General features: G+C 46.0%; 1 protein-coding gene across 3 annotated transcripts in view; it reads right to left on the bottom strand.

Moving 5' to 3' along the window:
• Rimbp2 (RIMS binding protein 2) overlaps window positions 1-14,603 on the bottom strand; it is a 90,317-nt gene that overhangs the window by 47,492 nt on the left and 28,222 nt on the right. For all 3 annotated transcript variants that reach the window (XM_028870200.2, XM_028870204.2, XM_028870203.2), the window contains exons 4-5: window positions 9,697-9,901; window positions 7,076-7,212 (exon numbers count right to left, since the gene is read on the bottom strand). In XM_028870200.2, coding sequence (XP_028726033.1) covers window positions 7,076-7,212; window positions 9,697-9,901 — 342 coding nt within the window. The remainder of the gene's footprint in view (window positions 1-7,075; window positions 7,213-9,696; window positions 9,902-14,603) is intronic.

The raw sequence follows: 14,603 nt of genomic DNA on the forward strand, positions 1-14,603 counted from the left end.
CAGACGCAGGTAGGCCTGTGGCGGCGGCCTGTGGAGGTAGACGGGCCCAGCAGCGGCCCGCTGAGGTAAACGGGCCCGGCGGCAGCGGCCGACAGGGACATTCAGTCCCGGCGGCAGCGGCCGACAGGGACATCCAGTCCCGGCGGCAGCGGCCGACAGTGACATCCAGTCCCGGCGGCAGCCTGCAGAGACATTCAGGCCCGGTGGCGGCCTCCAGAGGCAGACAGGCCCAGCAGCAGCTGACAGGGACATACAGGCCCGGTGGCGGACTGCAGAGGTAAACAGGCCCAGGGACGGAGACAAGCAGACGCAGCTTGGAACAGGGACGCCCCTAACCCCAACATCTGGGGAAGAAGCTATCTCGGTGGGTCAGAACCAGAACGAATCTGAACACTCCGTCTGAGAACAACCCAGGGCCCAGCTGCTGATCCTGTGAAACCCAACAATTTGGAGGTGTTGGTGAGACTACCCTGCTCAGCTGAAACCCATCTGGGAGAGGATTCAGATGCCTACAGTTTAAAGTCTGAGGAATCAAGATCAGCTGAGGAGTTGACAAATGAACAAAACGTGACCTGGGAACACAGAAGAAGGCGCTACCCAGACACCAAACCAGATCACCAGAATCATAAGTATATAATTCACCGATCGAAATCAGCTGCCCCTGAAGAAATAGCCCAATAGCACCAATTTAACCAAGAACCACTACTAAACCAAGACTAAAAATTAGAACAAGAGAGGCACTCTCAGACACAGACACCACCTGCACCTCACAGAGGAAGAGATGAGTAGACGCCAGTGCAAAAATACAAGCAACAACATAAAGACCTATATGGCAACATCAGAACCTAGTGATTCTACACCTGCAAGACCTAAACATACCATGACAGAAGAAACAGAAGAAATCAACCCTAAAAATGACATTAAGAAGATGATAGAGGCCCTTAAAGAAGAAATAAAACATTCCCTCAATGAGGAAATAAAAACTTTCCTTAAAGAGGAATTGAAAAACTACCTTAAAGAGGAAATAAAAACTTTCCTTAAAGAGGAAATAAAAAACTCCCTTAAAGAGGAAATAAAAAACTCCCTTAAAGAGGAAATAAAAAACTCCCTTAAAGAGGAAATAAAAACTTCCCTTAAAGAGGAAATGAAAAACTCCATTAAAGAGGAAATAAAAAACTCCCTTAAAGAAATGGAAGAAAAAACGAACAAAAAATGGGAAGAAATCAAATCAAGCCAAGAAAAAGCAATTAAACAGATGAAAGAAACATTCCAAGATCTGAAAAATGAATTTGAGACAATAAAGAAAACACATGCTGAGGGAATGCTGGAAATAGAAACCCTGACAAAACGAACAGGAACTACAGAAACAAGCATAACCAACCGATTGCAAGAAATGGAACAGAGAATCTCTGACGCTGAAGACATGATAGAGAAAATAGATTCGTCAGTCAAAGAAAACAATAAAGACAAAAAAGTCCTAACACAAAACGTCCAGGAAATTTGGGACACCATGAAAAGACCAAACCTAAGAATAATAGGGATAGAAGAAGGAGAAGAATACCAACTCAAAGGCACAGAAAATATATTCAACAAAATCATAGAAGAAAACTTTCCTAACCTAAAGAAAGAAATACCTATGAAGATACAAGAAGCTTACAGAACACCGAATAGGCTGGATCCAAAAAAAAAGTCCCCTCGCCACATAATAATCAAAACACTAAACACACAGAATAAAGAAAAAATATTAAGAGCTGCAAAGGAAAAGGACCAAGTAACATATAAAGGCAAACCCATCAGAATAACACCAGACTACTCAATAGAGACTATGAAAGCTAGAAGATCATGGACAAACCTCATGCAGACACTAAGAGACCACGGATGCCAACCCAGACTATTATACCCAGCAAAACTCTCAATCACCATAGGCGGAGTAAACAAAATATTCCAGGATAAAACCAGATTTAATCAATACCTGTCCACAAACCCAGCCCTACAGAAAGCACTAGAAGGGAAAATTCAACCCAAAGAAGCTAAACACATCCATGAAAAATCAAGCAATAGATAATCCTACACCAACATACACCACAGAAGGACAACACAACACAACCAAAAAAATAACAGGAATTAACAATCACTGGTCATTAATATCCATCAATATCAATGGTCTCAACTCACCTATAAAAAGACACAGGCTAACAGAATGGATAAGAAAACAGGACCCATCCATATGCTGCATACAAGAAACACACCTTAACTCCAAAGACAGACACTACCTCCGAGTAAAGGGCTGGGAAAAGGTTTTCCAAGCAAATGGACCTAAGAAACAAGCTGGTGTAGCTATCCTAATATCTAATAAAATAGACTTCAAACTAAAATCAATCAAAAGAGACCAGGATGGACATTACATATTCATCACGGGAAAAATCCACCAAGATGAAGTCTCGATTCTAAACATTTATGCTCCAAATACAAAAGCACCCACATTCATAAAAGAAACACTACTAAAGTTTAAAACGCACATCAAACCCCACACATTAGTAGTGGGAGATTTTAACACACCACTCTCACCAAAAGATAGATCTACCAGACTGAAACTTAACAAAGAAATAAAGGACCTAACAGATGTTATGACTCAAATGGACCTAATAGATATCTACAGAATATTCCATCCTAACACAAAAGAATATACCTTCTTCTCAGCACCCCATGGAACCTTCTCAAAAATTGACCACATGCTTGGACACAAAACAAATCTCAACAGATACAAAAAAATTGAAATAACCTCCTGTATCTTATCAGACCACCATGCCTTAAAATTAGAACTCAATAACAACAAAAATTATAGAAAACCCACAAACTCATGGAAACTGAATAATGCCCACCTGAAACATCAATGGGTCAAGGAAGAAATAAAGACAGAAATTAAAGAGTTCCTAGAATTCAATGAAAATGAAAGTACAACATACCCAAACTTATGGGACACTATGAAAGCAGTGCTAAGAGGAAAATTCATAGCTCTAAATGCACACATAAAGAAGATGGAGCAATCCCATACCAAGGAATTAACAGCACAACTGAAAGCTCTAGAACAAAAAGAAACAAACTCACCCAGGAGAAATAGACGCCAGGAAATAATCAAATTGAGGGCTGAAATCAACGAAATAGAAAACAAGAGAACAATACAAAAAATCAATGAAACAAAGAGTTGGTTCTTTGAAAAAATCAACAAGATAGACAAACCACTAGCCAAATTAACCAAAAGGCAAAGAGACAGCACCCAAATTCACAAAATCAGAAATGAAAAGGGAGACATAACAACAGACAATGAGGAAATCCAGAGAATCATCAGATCATACTTCAAAAACCTGTACTCCACAAAAATGGAAAACCAGGAAGAAATGGACAATTTTCTGGATAAATACCAAATACCAAAATTAAATCAAGACCAGATAAACCATTTAAATAGACCAATAACCCCTAAAGAAATAGAAACAGTCATCAAAAGTCTCCCAACTAAAAAAAGCCCAGGACCAGATGGTTTCAGTGCAGAATTCTACCAGACTTTCAAAGTAGAACTAATACCAATCCTCTTCAAAGTGTTCCACACAATAGAAACAGAAGGAACACTACCAAACTCTTTTTATGAGGCTACAATTACCCTGATACCCAAACCACACAAAGATGCAACAAAGAAAGAGAACTACAGACCAATCTCCCTCATGAACATTGATGCAAAAATACTCAACAAAATATTGGCAAACCGAATCCAAGAATACATCAAAACAATCATCCATCACGACCAAGTAGGATTCATCCCAGGGATGCAAGGATGGTTCAACATACGGAAATCAGTCAATGTAATACACCATATAAACAAACTGAAAGAAAAAAACCACATGATCATCTCCCTAGATGCTGAAAAAGCCTTTGACAAAATCCAACACCCCTTCATGATAAAGGTCTTAGAAAGAATAGGAATACAAGGAACATTTCTAAACATAATAAAAGCAATTTATAGCAAGCCAACAGCAAACATCAAATTAAATGGAGAGAAACTCAAAGCGATACCACTAAATTCAGGAACAAGACAAGGCTGTCCACTCTCCCCATATTTATTCAATATAGTACTAGAAGTTCTAGCTAGAGCAATAAGACAACAAAAGGAGATCAAAGGGATACAAATTGGCAAGGAAGAAGTCAAACTTTCACTATTTGCAGATGATATGATAGTATACATAAGTGACCCCAAAAACTCTACCAGGGAACTTCTACAGCTGATAAACTCCTTCAGTAAAGTGGCAGGATACAAGATCAACTCAAAAAAATCAGTAGCCCTCCTATACACAAATGATAAAAGGGCTGAGAAAGAAGTCAGAGAAACATCACCCTTTACAATAGCCACAAATAATATAAAATACCTTGGGATAACACTAACTAAACAAGTGAAAGACCTTTTTGATAAGAACTTTAAATCTCTAAAGAAAGAAATTGAAGAAGATATCAGAAAATGGAAGGATCTCCCATGCTCATGGGTAGGTAGGATTAACATAGTAAAAATGGCAATCTTACCAAAAGCAATCTACAGATTCAATGCAATCCCCATCAAAATCCCAACACAATTCTTCACAGACTTGGAAAGAAAAATACTCAACTTTATATGGAAAAACAAAAGACCCAGGATAGCTAAAAGAATCCTATATGATAAAGCAACCCTTGGAGGCATCACCATCCCGGACCTCAAACTCTACTATAGAGCCATAGTAATAAAAACAGCTTGGTACTGGTATAAAAACAGACATACGGACCAATGGAATCGAATTGAAGACCCTGACATTAATCCATGCACATATGAACACCTGGTTTTTGACAAAGGAGCCAAAACTATACAATGGAACAAAGAAAGTATCTTCAACAAATGGTGCTGGCATAACTGGATGTCAATATGTAAAAGATTACAAATAGATCCATATCTGTCACCATGCACAAAACTCAAGTCCAAGTGGATCAAAGACCTAAACATAAATCCAGTTACACTAAACTTAATAGAAAAGAAAATAGGAAGCACTCTTGAACGCATTGGCACTGGAGACCATTTCCTAAATAAAACACCGACAGCACAGACCCTGAGCACAACCATTAATAAATGGGACCTCTCAAAACTGAGAAGCTTTTGCAGGGCAAAAGACACAGTCAATAAGACAAAAAGACAGCCAACAGATTGGGAAAAGATCTTCACCAATCCCACATCTGACAGAGGATTGATCTCCACAATATATAAAGAACTCAAGAAACTAGACATCAAAGCACTGAACAGTCCAATTAAAAAATGGGCTAAAGAGCTAAACAGAGAATTCACAAAACAAGAACTACAAATGGCTGAAAGACATTTAAAGAAATGCTCAACATCCTTAATCATCAGAGAAATGCAAATCAAAACGACTCTGAGATACCACCTTACACCTGTTAGAATGGCTAAGATCAAAAACACCAATGACAACCAATGTTGGAGAGGATGTGGAGCAAAGGGAACACTCCTCCACTGTTGGTGGGAATGTAAACTTGTACAACCACTGTGGAAATCAGTATGGCGGTTTCTCAGAAAATTAGGAATCGAACTACCTCAAGACCCAGCCATACCACTCTTGGGCATATACCCAAAGAATGCTGATACATACCATAAAGATACATGCTCATCTATGTTCATAGCAGCACTATTTGTAATAGCCAGAACCTGGAAACAGCCTAGATGCCCATCAACGGAAGAATGGATGAAAAAAATGTGGTACATATACACAATGGAGTACTACTCAGCAGAGAAAAACAATGAAAGCATGAAATTTGCAGGCAAATGGATGGAACTAGAAAAAATCATCCTGAGTGAGGTAACCCAAACCCAGAAAGACAGTTATGGTATGTACTCACTCATTGGTGGATTCTAGATATAAAATGAACAATCAGACCACAACCCATAGAACCATAAAGGCTATATATATATATAGCATGGAGGTCCCTAGGACGACTGTGGCTTATAATAAATTTCAGTTTTACTCAATTATTGAAAAAAAATAGCCAAATGAATAGAAACACATGAACTATGAACCAAAGGCTGAGGGGCTCCCAGCTGGATCAGGCCCTCTGAATAGGTGAGACAGTTGATTGGCTTGATCAGTTTGGGAGGCATCTAGGCAGTGGGACCAAGTCCTGTGCTCATTGCATGAATTGGCTGTTTGAAACCAGGAACTTATGCAGGGACACTTGGCTTAGTCTGGGCGGAAGGGACTGGACCTCCCTGGACTGAGTCTACCAAGTTGATCACAGTCCTCGGGGGAGGACTTGTCCTGGAGGAGGTGGGAATGGAGGGTGGGCTGGGGGTAAGGGGAGGGCGTGGGAGGGGGGAGAATAGGGGAACCCATGGCTGATATGTAGAATTGAATGGTATTGTAAAATAAAAAATATATATCACAAATAAAAAAATAAAAAAATTAAAAAAAAAAAAAAAAGAAGGCAGAGTGGTCCTTCATGACGCCAATCACATCACGCCACTCCTTCCTGGGAGCCCTCCAGCATCACCCTGTGTGACTTCCACAGAGGTTAGTGCTATTCAAGGGTCCATAAGCCACACCTATTCCCATCTCCATCACCTCCCGGCTCAGCCAACCAAATCCCTGACTTTTCAGCCGTACGGTGACACCAATGACCAACCCTCCCGGCGTCACAGCCCCTCCCTGTCCATTCACAAGTCCACACAGCCTGTTCCGCTGTCTCCAGAACCCTCACCAGGACTTAGCTGTCCAGATACTGATGGGGTGCTGTGTCCTCCCACTACCTGTATCCCCCATAATATCCAGGGTCTCCTCTGCCTGTAAACAGTAGATCCCTACCTCCTGACACATGGTGATTCACTAAGGATGGGTGTAGAAAAATTAATGGAAATGAAGGAGGACCTGGGTGAGTAGGGAGGAAGGAGGAGGGCATGGGAGGATGTCTATGCCCCACCCCTCCATGGAAGGAAGGATGGAGGGGCGGGGCACAGACATCCTCCCAGATACTCTGGAGCTGGCTAGGTGGGACTCACCTCGGACTCAAATCTGCATCTTGGGCTGCTGGATCGTAACAGGAAGGAGGGCTTCACACACGGAGGCTCCAGCTTGTCCCCAGACAATGGGATATAGTCACCAATCACAGAGTAGTGTCCGGTGGGGCCCTCGTGACCTGGCAAGGACACAGGAGTGGATAGGGGAAGGAGATAGGCCATCAGATCAGCATGCTAGCTATTTGCCTTCCCTGCACTTTCCTCTCTCTGCTGTCCATGTGGGGTCCACTAATGTCCTCGTCACCTCAGGCTGGCTCACTGCAGCCTTGGACTGGATCATCATGGGTAGCTGTCTTGAAGGCTTGGCAGTGACATGTAAGGGACAGCATAGCTGTGCTGAGGGCTCAGTGATGACATGTCACATGAGACATAAGAAGGTTTAATCGGAGAGGGTTAGAGCATCCTGAGCACGAAGTCTTTCCCATCTGTTGGCTTGAAATTGAAAGACTGTGAGGCCTGGGGACCCCACAGCCTTTCTGACACTGGGAATAAGAAAGAACACAAAAGAACAGAGTGTGCCCATAGAACTGGGCACTATACTATGGAGAGGTAGAGTCTGGACCTTCTGTGACGTCATCAAAGGTACCTGAGTGAAGCTATACCTGAAGCTACACTCTAGCTCTTCCCCTCTTGGATGATAATTACCTTCCTTCTCATACAGGTTTACGTTGAAGTCTATTGTCACTTTAACAACAACAATAACAACAAAGTTCCAACTTGTCCAATTAACAAGTTTCTAGCTAGAAATTACTTGATAGGAGTCTTCTCAGTACCAAAGCAGGTCCCTGAACCCTATCCTCACAGTGTGTTACTAAGGCCAGGCCTGGAGCACACTGGCCCAGGATGGCTTGATCTGAACTCTGAAGCCATACTCCTGAAAATCCAAACATGAAGTATGGTGTGACATTCCCTGGTACCCTCTGCCGCCTTGCCAGCATGTCTCTTGCCTGGGGCATTCAGCCTCTTCCTGAACTGTCCATCAAGAGGTTGCCTTCCTGAGGGTCAGGAGACCTCCATGACCAAGTCGGGAATAAAAGTGACCGAAATTAATGCAATTAGTGACCCAGCAAATGCCTTAAAGAAAGAGGAAAATCCCTCCACTCCCACCAGCATGGAGTACCTTATTCAAAATAAAATAATCTAGGCACTGGAAGATGCGGACCACAGTGGCCCAGTTACATGTTGACTCTGATGATGCCAGAATCCTAGAAGCAGAGAGGAGAATGTGGTGGCTAGCTGGGCAAGGGAGTGGGAAGTTGCTGAAGCATTAGTAGCAAAGTCCTGGGCTTCAAAGTGAATAGGATTAGGTCCAGGTATTCAATACTGCATCTACAGTGCATCATGCTAGATTGTTCCCAAGCACAGTCAGGAAGCATATGCTCTGGGTCCCGTGGCACATAAGAACACTTCTAAGGGACTATCTAGGTTGGTAAACCAACAAGTTTAAATAGAGCTAATTAGACAGGCAGGGGGTATTCACAAGCAGATACGCCACAGAAGAAAATGTATTTCCCAGCAATACATAACTGCCTACATAACCCTTACAGGGAGGGGGCCTCATAACCCCCTCCCACAGCAGGCCTCAGGAGCTCATTCATGACAAGAAGTTAATGGACCCAATCTTGTACAGCTCTCCTATAGATAGTCACAGTGATGAAAGTTCAAGAGGTCACCAGCCACTTCATGCCTGAGAAGAGCAGTGACTGGTGCCAAACGCTTGCATTCCTTCCGAGTCAGAACTGGACACATGCCATGTAGAGGTACCTGTGTAACCAGCTCCCCTCTAAGAAACCTTCAGCTCTACCTCAGGTGGCCTCCTAGGATTTTGTGATGCTGAAGGGGTGATCTGTGTGACTCCCTTGCAGCTAGGATGTAAAACAGGAAGTCACAAGTTCTCCTGGGAGAACAGAAGCTGTCTTGTGCCTTCAAGGCTTGATTGGAAATTGTCTTAACACCATTACAAAAGGAAGCCTAGCAGTCAGCTCCCTAATTGTTCCCCTAATTAAAATAAATCGACAACGTGGGGGTTTGTTTTTGTTTTTAAGACAACGTCTTGCACTATAGCCAAGGCTGTTCAGGAAGTAGCTGTAATTCTCTGGCATCAGCTTCTCAAATGCTGGATTACAGGTATGAGCCTGTAATCTGGAGGGAGGGGCTGGGGGGTCGTTTAGTTGACCGTGCTTGCCAAACCAGCATGAGGAATGCTGTCCCATCCCCAGCAGTCATGCAAAAAACCTACACATGGCAGCGCGTCCCATAATCACAGCGCTGGGGCCGTGGAGACAAGCAGATCCCTGGAGCTCACTTGCCAGTCCTCCTGGACTAATCTGCAAACCCCAGGCCAAGGAGAGACCCTGTCTCACAAAAGCAAGGTGGACAGTTCCTGGGGAACACCACCAAAGACTGACCTCTGCCCTCCACACGCATGCACTCCTACATGCACGTGCACCTGTACCCACGCAAACATGCTTCCCCCCCAACACCAGAGTATCCATGAATGAATAAGGACACAGCTGCCTGGGCTGTCCTCAGTCCTGCTCTGGTCGGTCTTCATACTCTCAACTGGCACCCTCCCCCAACAGCTGCCAACGTCTGCCACTTACCTTTGCGTATCGAGGCGGCTAGTCCATTCATGTACTGCGGGAAAGGCTTGCCAGGGGCCAAGGGGACATCCAACAAGGCCACTGAGCTGCTGCCCAGCAAGTCAATGCTCCCAGTGTGCTGCCGGAACTTCTCCAGGTCCCGGGACAAAAGGTTAAACTGCTCACTCTGCACGCGACATTTCTCTTCCAGCTCTCGGACCTTGGACTGCACAGCAGAGGCAGGACAGTGATCAGAGAGGGGTATTCAGTGGTGCAGATGTGCACGGGGGGCGTGTGTGTCTCTTAAGAATGTGTGTGTGTGTGTGTGTGTGTGTGTGTGTGTGTGTGTGTGTGTGTGCCTGTGTATGGCAGGGGCTGCTTCCACCTCCACAGAACAGCAGTGTCTGGTAGCCCAGCCTCACAGGCAGCCTGGCTGCTGGCCACCATGGGAAACAACAGGTGCCAACAAATCTTGCCATCGCTCAGCTCCCAGCCAAGCGCGGATTGTTCCAGGCTCTGCATGCAGCCTGGGCACTTGGTGGTTGGCACGCCTGCCTTGATATTTGGAGCGTGAGGCTGAAACAGCACTGACTAGGGAACAGCCCAGCTGCCAACCCATCATGCAATGCCATCTCAACGGGTGCCCATCCCACCACAGGCCTGCAGGACCCTCCCCCCCCCCCAAAGAACATGGCTGGCAGCAACACACGGGAAATTCTACTTGGTATCGGGTCACAAACACCACTGTCAATGACCAACACCACCGTGACACCTAGGGCAAGACAAGAACCTCACAGGGAAACACATGGAAGAAAAGGGCAGCCAGCAAGCTTCCTCCTTGGGCAGGACAGATGTGGTAGGCTGCTCCTGAGTGCTGTGGGGCTCTTGACCACAATGTCAGCGTCAGTAGGCAAGGGTTTAATCTGTGCGCTTCCTGCTGCTCCCCCAAGAACTTGACCCTGACCTAAGTACCTAGTTGGTGCTCAATCAAGTCTTGTCTTATTACAGGCATGTGGAAATGTAGGAAAAAATGGCTGTGAGTCAGTCTGTCACCTGGCTGGATCAGGGCTCAGGGGTGGAGAGTCCTCCTCCACCTTCTATTCCTCCACCACCTCCCCCGTCTTCTCTGCCTCCTCCTCTGTCTCTTCCTCTCTCCCATCCTCTTCTTCATCTCTTTTTATTCTTTCTCCTACCCCCGTATCCTCTCCCTCCTCTTCCAGAACTTCCTATTCCTTCCTTCCTTTTTTTTTTTTTTTTTTTTTTTTTTTTGGTTTTTTGAAACAGGGTTTCTCTGTGTAGCTTTGGTACCTTTCCTAGATCTTGCTCTGTAGACCAGCCTGGCCTTGAACTCACGAAGATCTGCCTGACTCTGCCTCCCGAGTGCTGGGATTAAAGGCATGCGTCACCACCACCACCACCACCACCACCACTACCCCCGGCCTTTCTATTCCTTCTTTACCTCCTCTTCTTCCTCTCCCTCCTTCTCCCCACCCTCCTCCACCTCTTCTTCCACTAATTCTTCATACTGTACTTCCTTCTCTTTCCCCCCTTCTTTCTCCTCCCCCTCCCTTCTTCTCTCACCCTCCCTCCTCTTCCCCCTCCTCTCCCTCTTCCCCATGCCATAAGCATTAAGTATCTCCGCTCTTTCATCCAGAACAGCGTGCTATTTATGTCTGAGATCACGGGTTTCTAAAAATAACCGCAATGGATCCCAAGCCTATAATTAATTTCTTCAATTCATTAAAAAAAATCAGCAGGGTTCCTCTTTTTTAAAAGCTGAATGAGGTTGGCTGAGACAGCCGTCACCTCAAAGGAAGGCAAGGGACCAAACCTCTGGGCTCTGCAGCACAGGTGGAGAACATAGGAAGATTTATGAGCGAGGACAGGTGTGACCTCTCCACCACAAAGAACAAAATCTACGTGTGGGGTGGTAACATCAGGATCCTGGGGCCCTAGCAGCCCCACTCATCCTTAAGGCATCCAAGTATCCTACATGACCAGTAGGGTCACCAGAGGGACCAGCATCAAATGTCCTGATGAAGGGAAAGCTATCAGATCACCCGAGTTATCAAACCAGGCCATGAGTACCTACAGAGGCCAGTGAGATTCCTGGGTGGGAGGAAGAGCAGGAAACAGAATTTGAATAATCCTGTATTCTGAAAAGCATCTCCTGTGCATCATGCACAACAATCAGACCTAACTAAGGAGAGGCAGGAGGTCTCCCCATCCACAGCACAAAAGGTCAACGATATACATTACGGAACAGGTCAGTGCTTGTCAGTGGTGCGGGGGAGGGTGTGACTATTCAAAGACCATATGAGTCTGTGTCCTCAGGTGGCAGAAGACTCCATAATCTGGTTGTAGCTATGCAAGTCCAAAATTATTACTGAATAAAAAGGTTGACATAGTGTTGTATAGATATGACAGGAACTGTGACCTCACACGTGAACAACTGATTCACTAAACAAAAGTGAGGGGTGGCCAGTGAGCACTAACTGGGGTCCTGCATCCAAGGAGCATGACCAGCTCAGACCATCTCCAGGTTTATGTCCTACCTGGCCCCTAGAGGCCACCAGTAGCCAGCCTTGAGGGCCCAGAGTCAAGTGGACTAGTTTGTATGCCAGGGTTATAGCCATACTTACTTTTTCCTACATGTAAGGAATGGGTAAAGATGGCATTGGTTAGTGAAATTGAAAGTATATGGATGTGGGGCTGGAGAGATGGCTCAGTGGTTAAGAGCACTGGCTGCTCTTCCAGAGGATCCAGGTTCGATTCCCAGCACCTACATGGAAACTCATAACTGTTACTTGAGTTCCAGTCAGTTCAACGCCCTCTTCTGGACTCTGGGGTCATGGCATGCACATGGTGCACATATATACAGGTAAAATACCCATACACACATAAAATAAAATAAATAAAATAATCAAAGTGTTTAAACATGGAGTTGGCTCACATATCTAAGCACTATCCCATAGGTGAATAAATAAACAGGATAATGAAAGCTTACTGTCCTCGAGTCGGTGGCCCAGGCTGGGATTTTTAATATTTTTATGTCTAGACAACGCTCTGAGGACCCAGTTGCCTGGGGATATATTGGGCTTGTAGCTTTCTCTCCAGTAAGCATACAGGGAGCTGATGGTAGTAGGGATGTGCATGTTCAAGAGGCCCGGGTCGTCTTAGTGGAACCAACTGAGGCTTGGGCATGTGTCAGTAACGGTTTGCTTTGTAAAGTATGTCCACAAGGGGCGCCGCAGTGGACCTAGCTTTGAGGGTGGCTCCCAGTGAACTGAAAGGGAGAGGCAGGGCATGATCCTCAAGGTTACTACAGAGAATGAGTGCTGGGCCGGGCCACCCCCTGACCAACACTGTCTTTCTTCCCAGTCCCTTGGCTGGTCATCAGAGAAGACAGCTTGAAAAGGTGGGGTGCCAAGTCAGACCTCCGCAGCTTCCCACAGCAAAAAAGAAGAGCCCACGGAAGCCTCGGATGCCTAGGTGCTTCTGCTGGTCCTTCCTCAGGAGCCTCTGTGCACACAGCCCCCAGCCTTCCCCGGCTGCAGCTGCTGTCCATACGGGGCCAGGCCGCTCACTGGTTAGGCTCTGATAGCTTGCAATCACCCACTTCCAGGAGGCTTCCAGGAAGAGCAATGTCCTGTTCTGCTCCTGCTCCTGCTCGGATTCTGTGGTGTTTATATCGGTTTATCTGGAGCATTGTGGAGTCTCTGTTGCACGATGGGAACCTCACCTATATGTGTTCACTCAGCCCCATGGGCACACCCACCCACTCTTCTCTGCCGGCCCAGCCCAAGCCTCTCAGAGAACAACCACCTGCAGGCGGGGGATGGAGAGGTCTGCGCTGTGACCACAACCACGGCTGTGGCAGATGGCAAAGCGTTCTATAATTGGAATAAGTGCAGCAGCTTACAAAATGCAGGCGGAGCATTTAAAAGCCAGAGGCAGATATCCGAAGACGTGACTGCCGGCTTCCCTGCCACCTCCACAGGAGTTTCTCTGACTTTCATTCTCCGTGGTGTGGGGCTGCATGCTGGGCTTGTGTCCAAGCTAAGGTAGCTTTGAAGGTAAAGGACACTTCTCCAGTTAGAGACAATGGGGACGTGCCGAGATCACCTGCAGAAATATCCACAAGCCCATGGAGTCCCATGCATCCATCATGGTTGCCATGGGAACAGATCTCCATGGAAATAGCCCCATCCTCAAGGCCCAGACCCCTTGCCCCGCATCCCGACATCGCTCACAAGCATGGTGGTCTCCACCATACATCTCCCTGGCTGAGACTTTTCTCAGTGGCAGAGAGGTGATGTCCCCGGCACGCTCTTCCTTCTCTCAGGAACAAATGAGCACGTAGGCTAAGGGCCAACATTCCCTAAAGCTCCCTTGCAACTCAGCTAGACAGCTGTCCCCAACTCACCTGCTGTGGGGAGAGGGATGTGGCTGTGTGCTGGGGACTCTACCTTTTGCCCTTGGGGTCCTCACCTGAGAGTGGACTAAAGGATGCTCACTGTGTTTCTGATCAACTACTCCTGAAACTGACTCTCTTGGGCGTCTTGGGCAGCAGCCTCCCCCGCCCCACATACTGACCATGCACCCACTGGGAACTGCAAATATCTACAGAGCTGATGGGTAGACAGAGGGCTTTTCTGCAACACACGTCTCCATTCGGCCTCCTCTCGTGGCTGTACTGCTGCTACCGTGGGGATTCAGACTACTTTTCTTAGCAGTGTTTCTGCCTAAAGGTGACGTCTAGGAATATTCCACAGACCCCAGATACCCACCCGTAGAAGGGGTCCTGGCAACTAGTGTGTGGGATTTTGCCTCCCTGTCTCTCTGCAGTGCTAGGGTGGGGGGCCGGGCTGGATTGCAGGGGTCAGGAATTCTCAGTTATAATGATGTGCAGTGGTCAAGACTTCAGG

This window comes from Peromyscus leucopus, chromosome 23 (assembly GCF_004664715.2).
Source record: "Peromyscus leucopus breed LL Stock chromosome 23, UCI_PerLeu_2.1, whole genome shotgun sequence".
Taxonomy (NCBI): Eukaryota; Metazoa; Chordata; class Mammalia; order Rodentia; family Cricetidae; genus Peromyscus; species Peromyscus leucopus.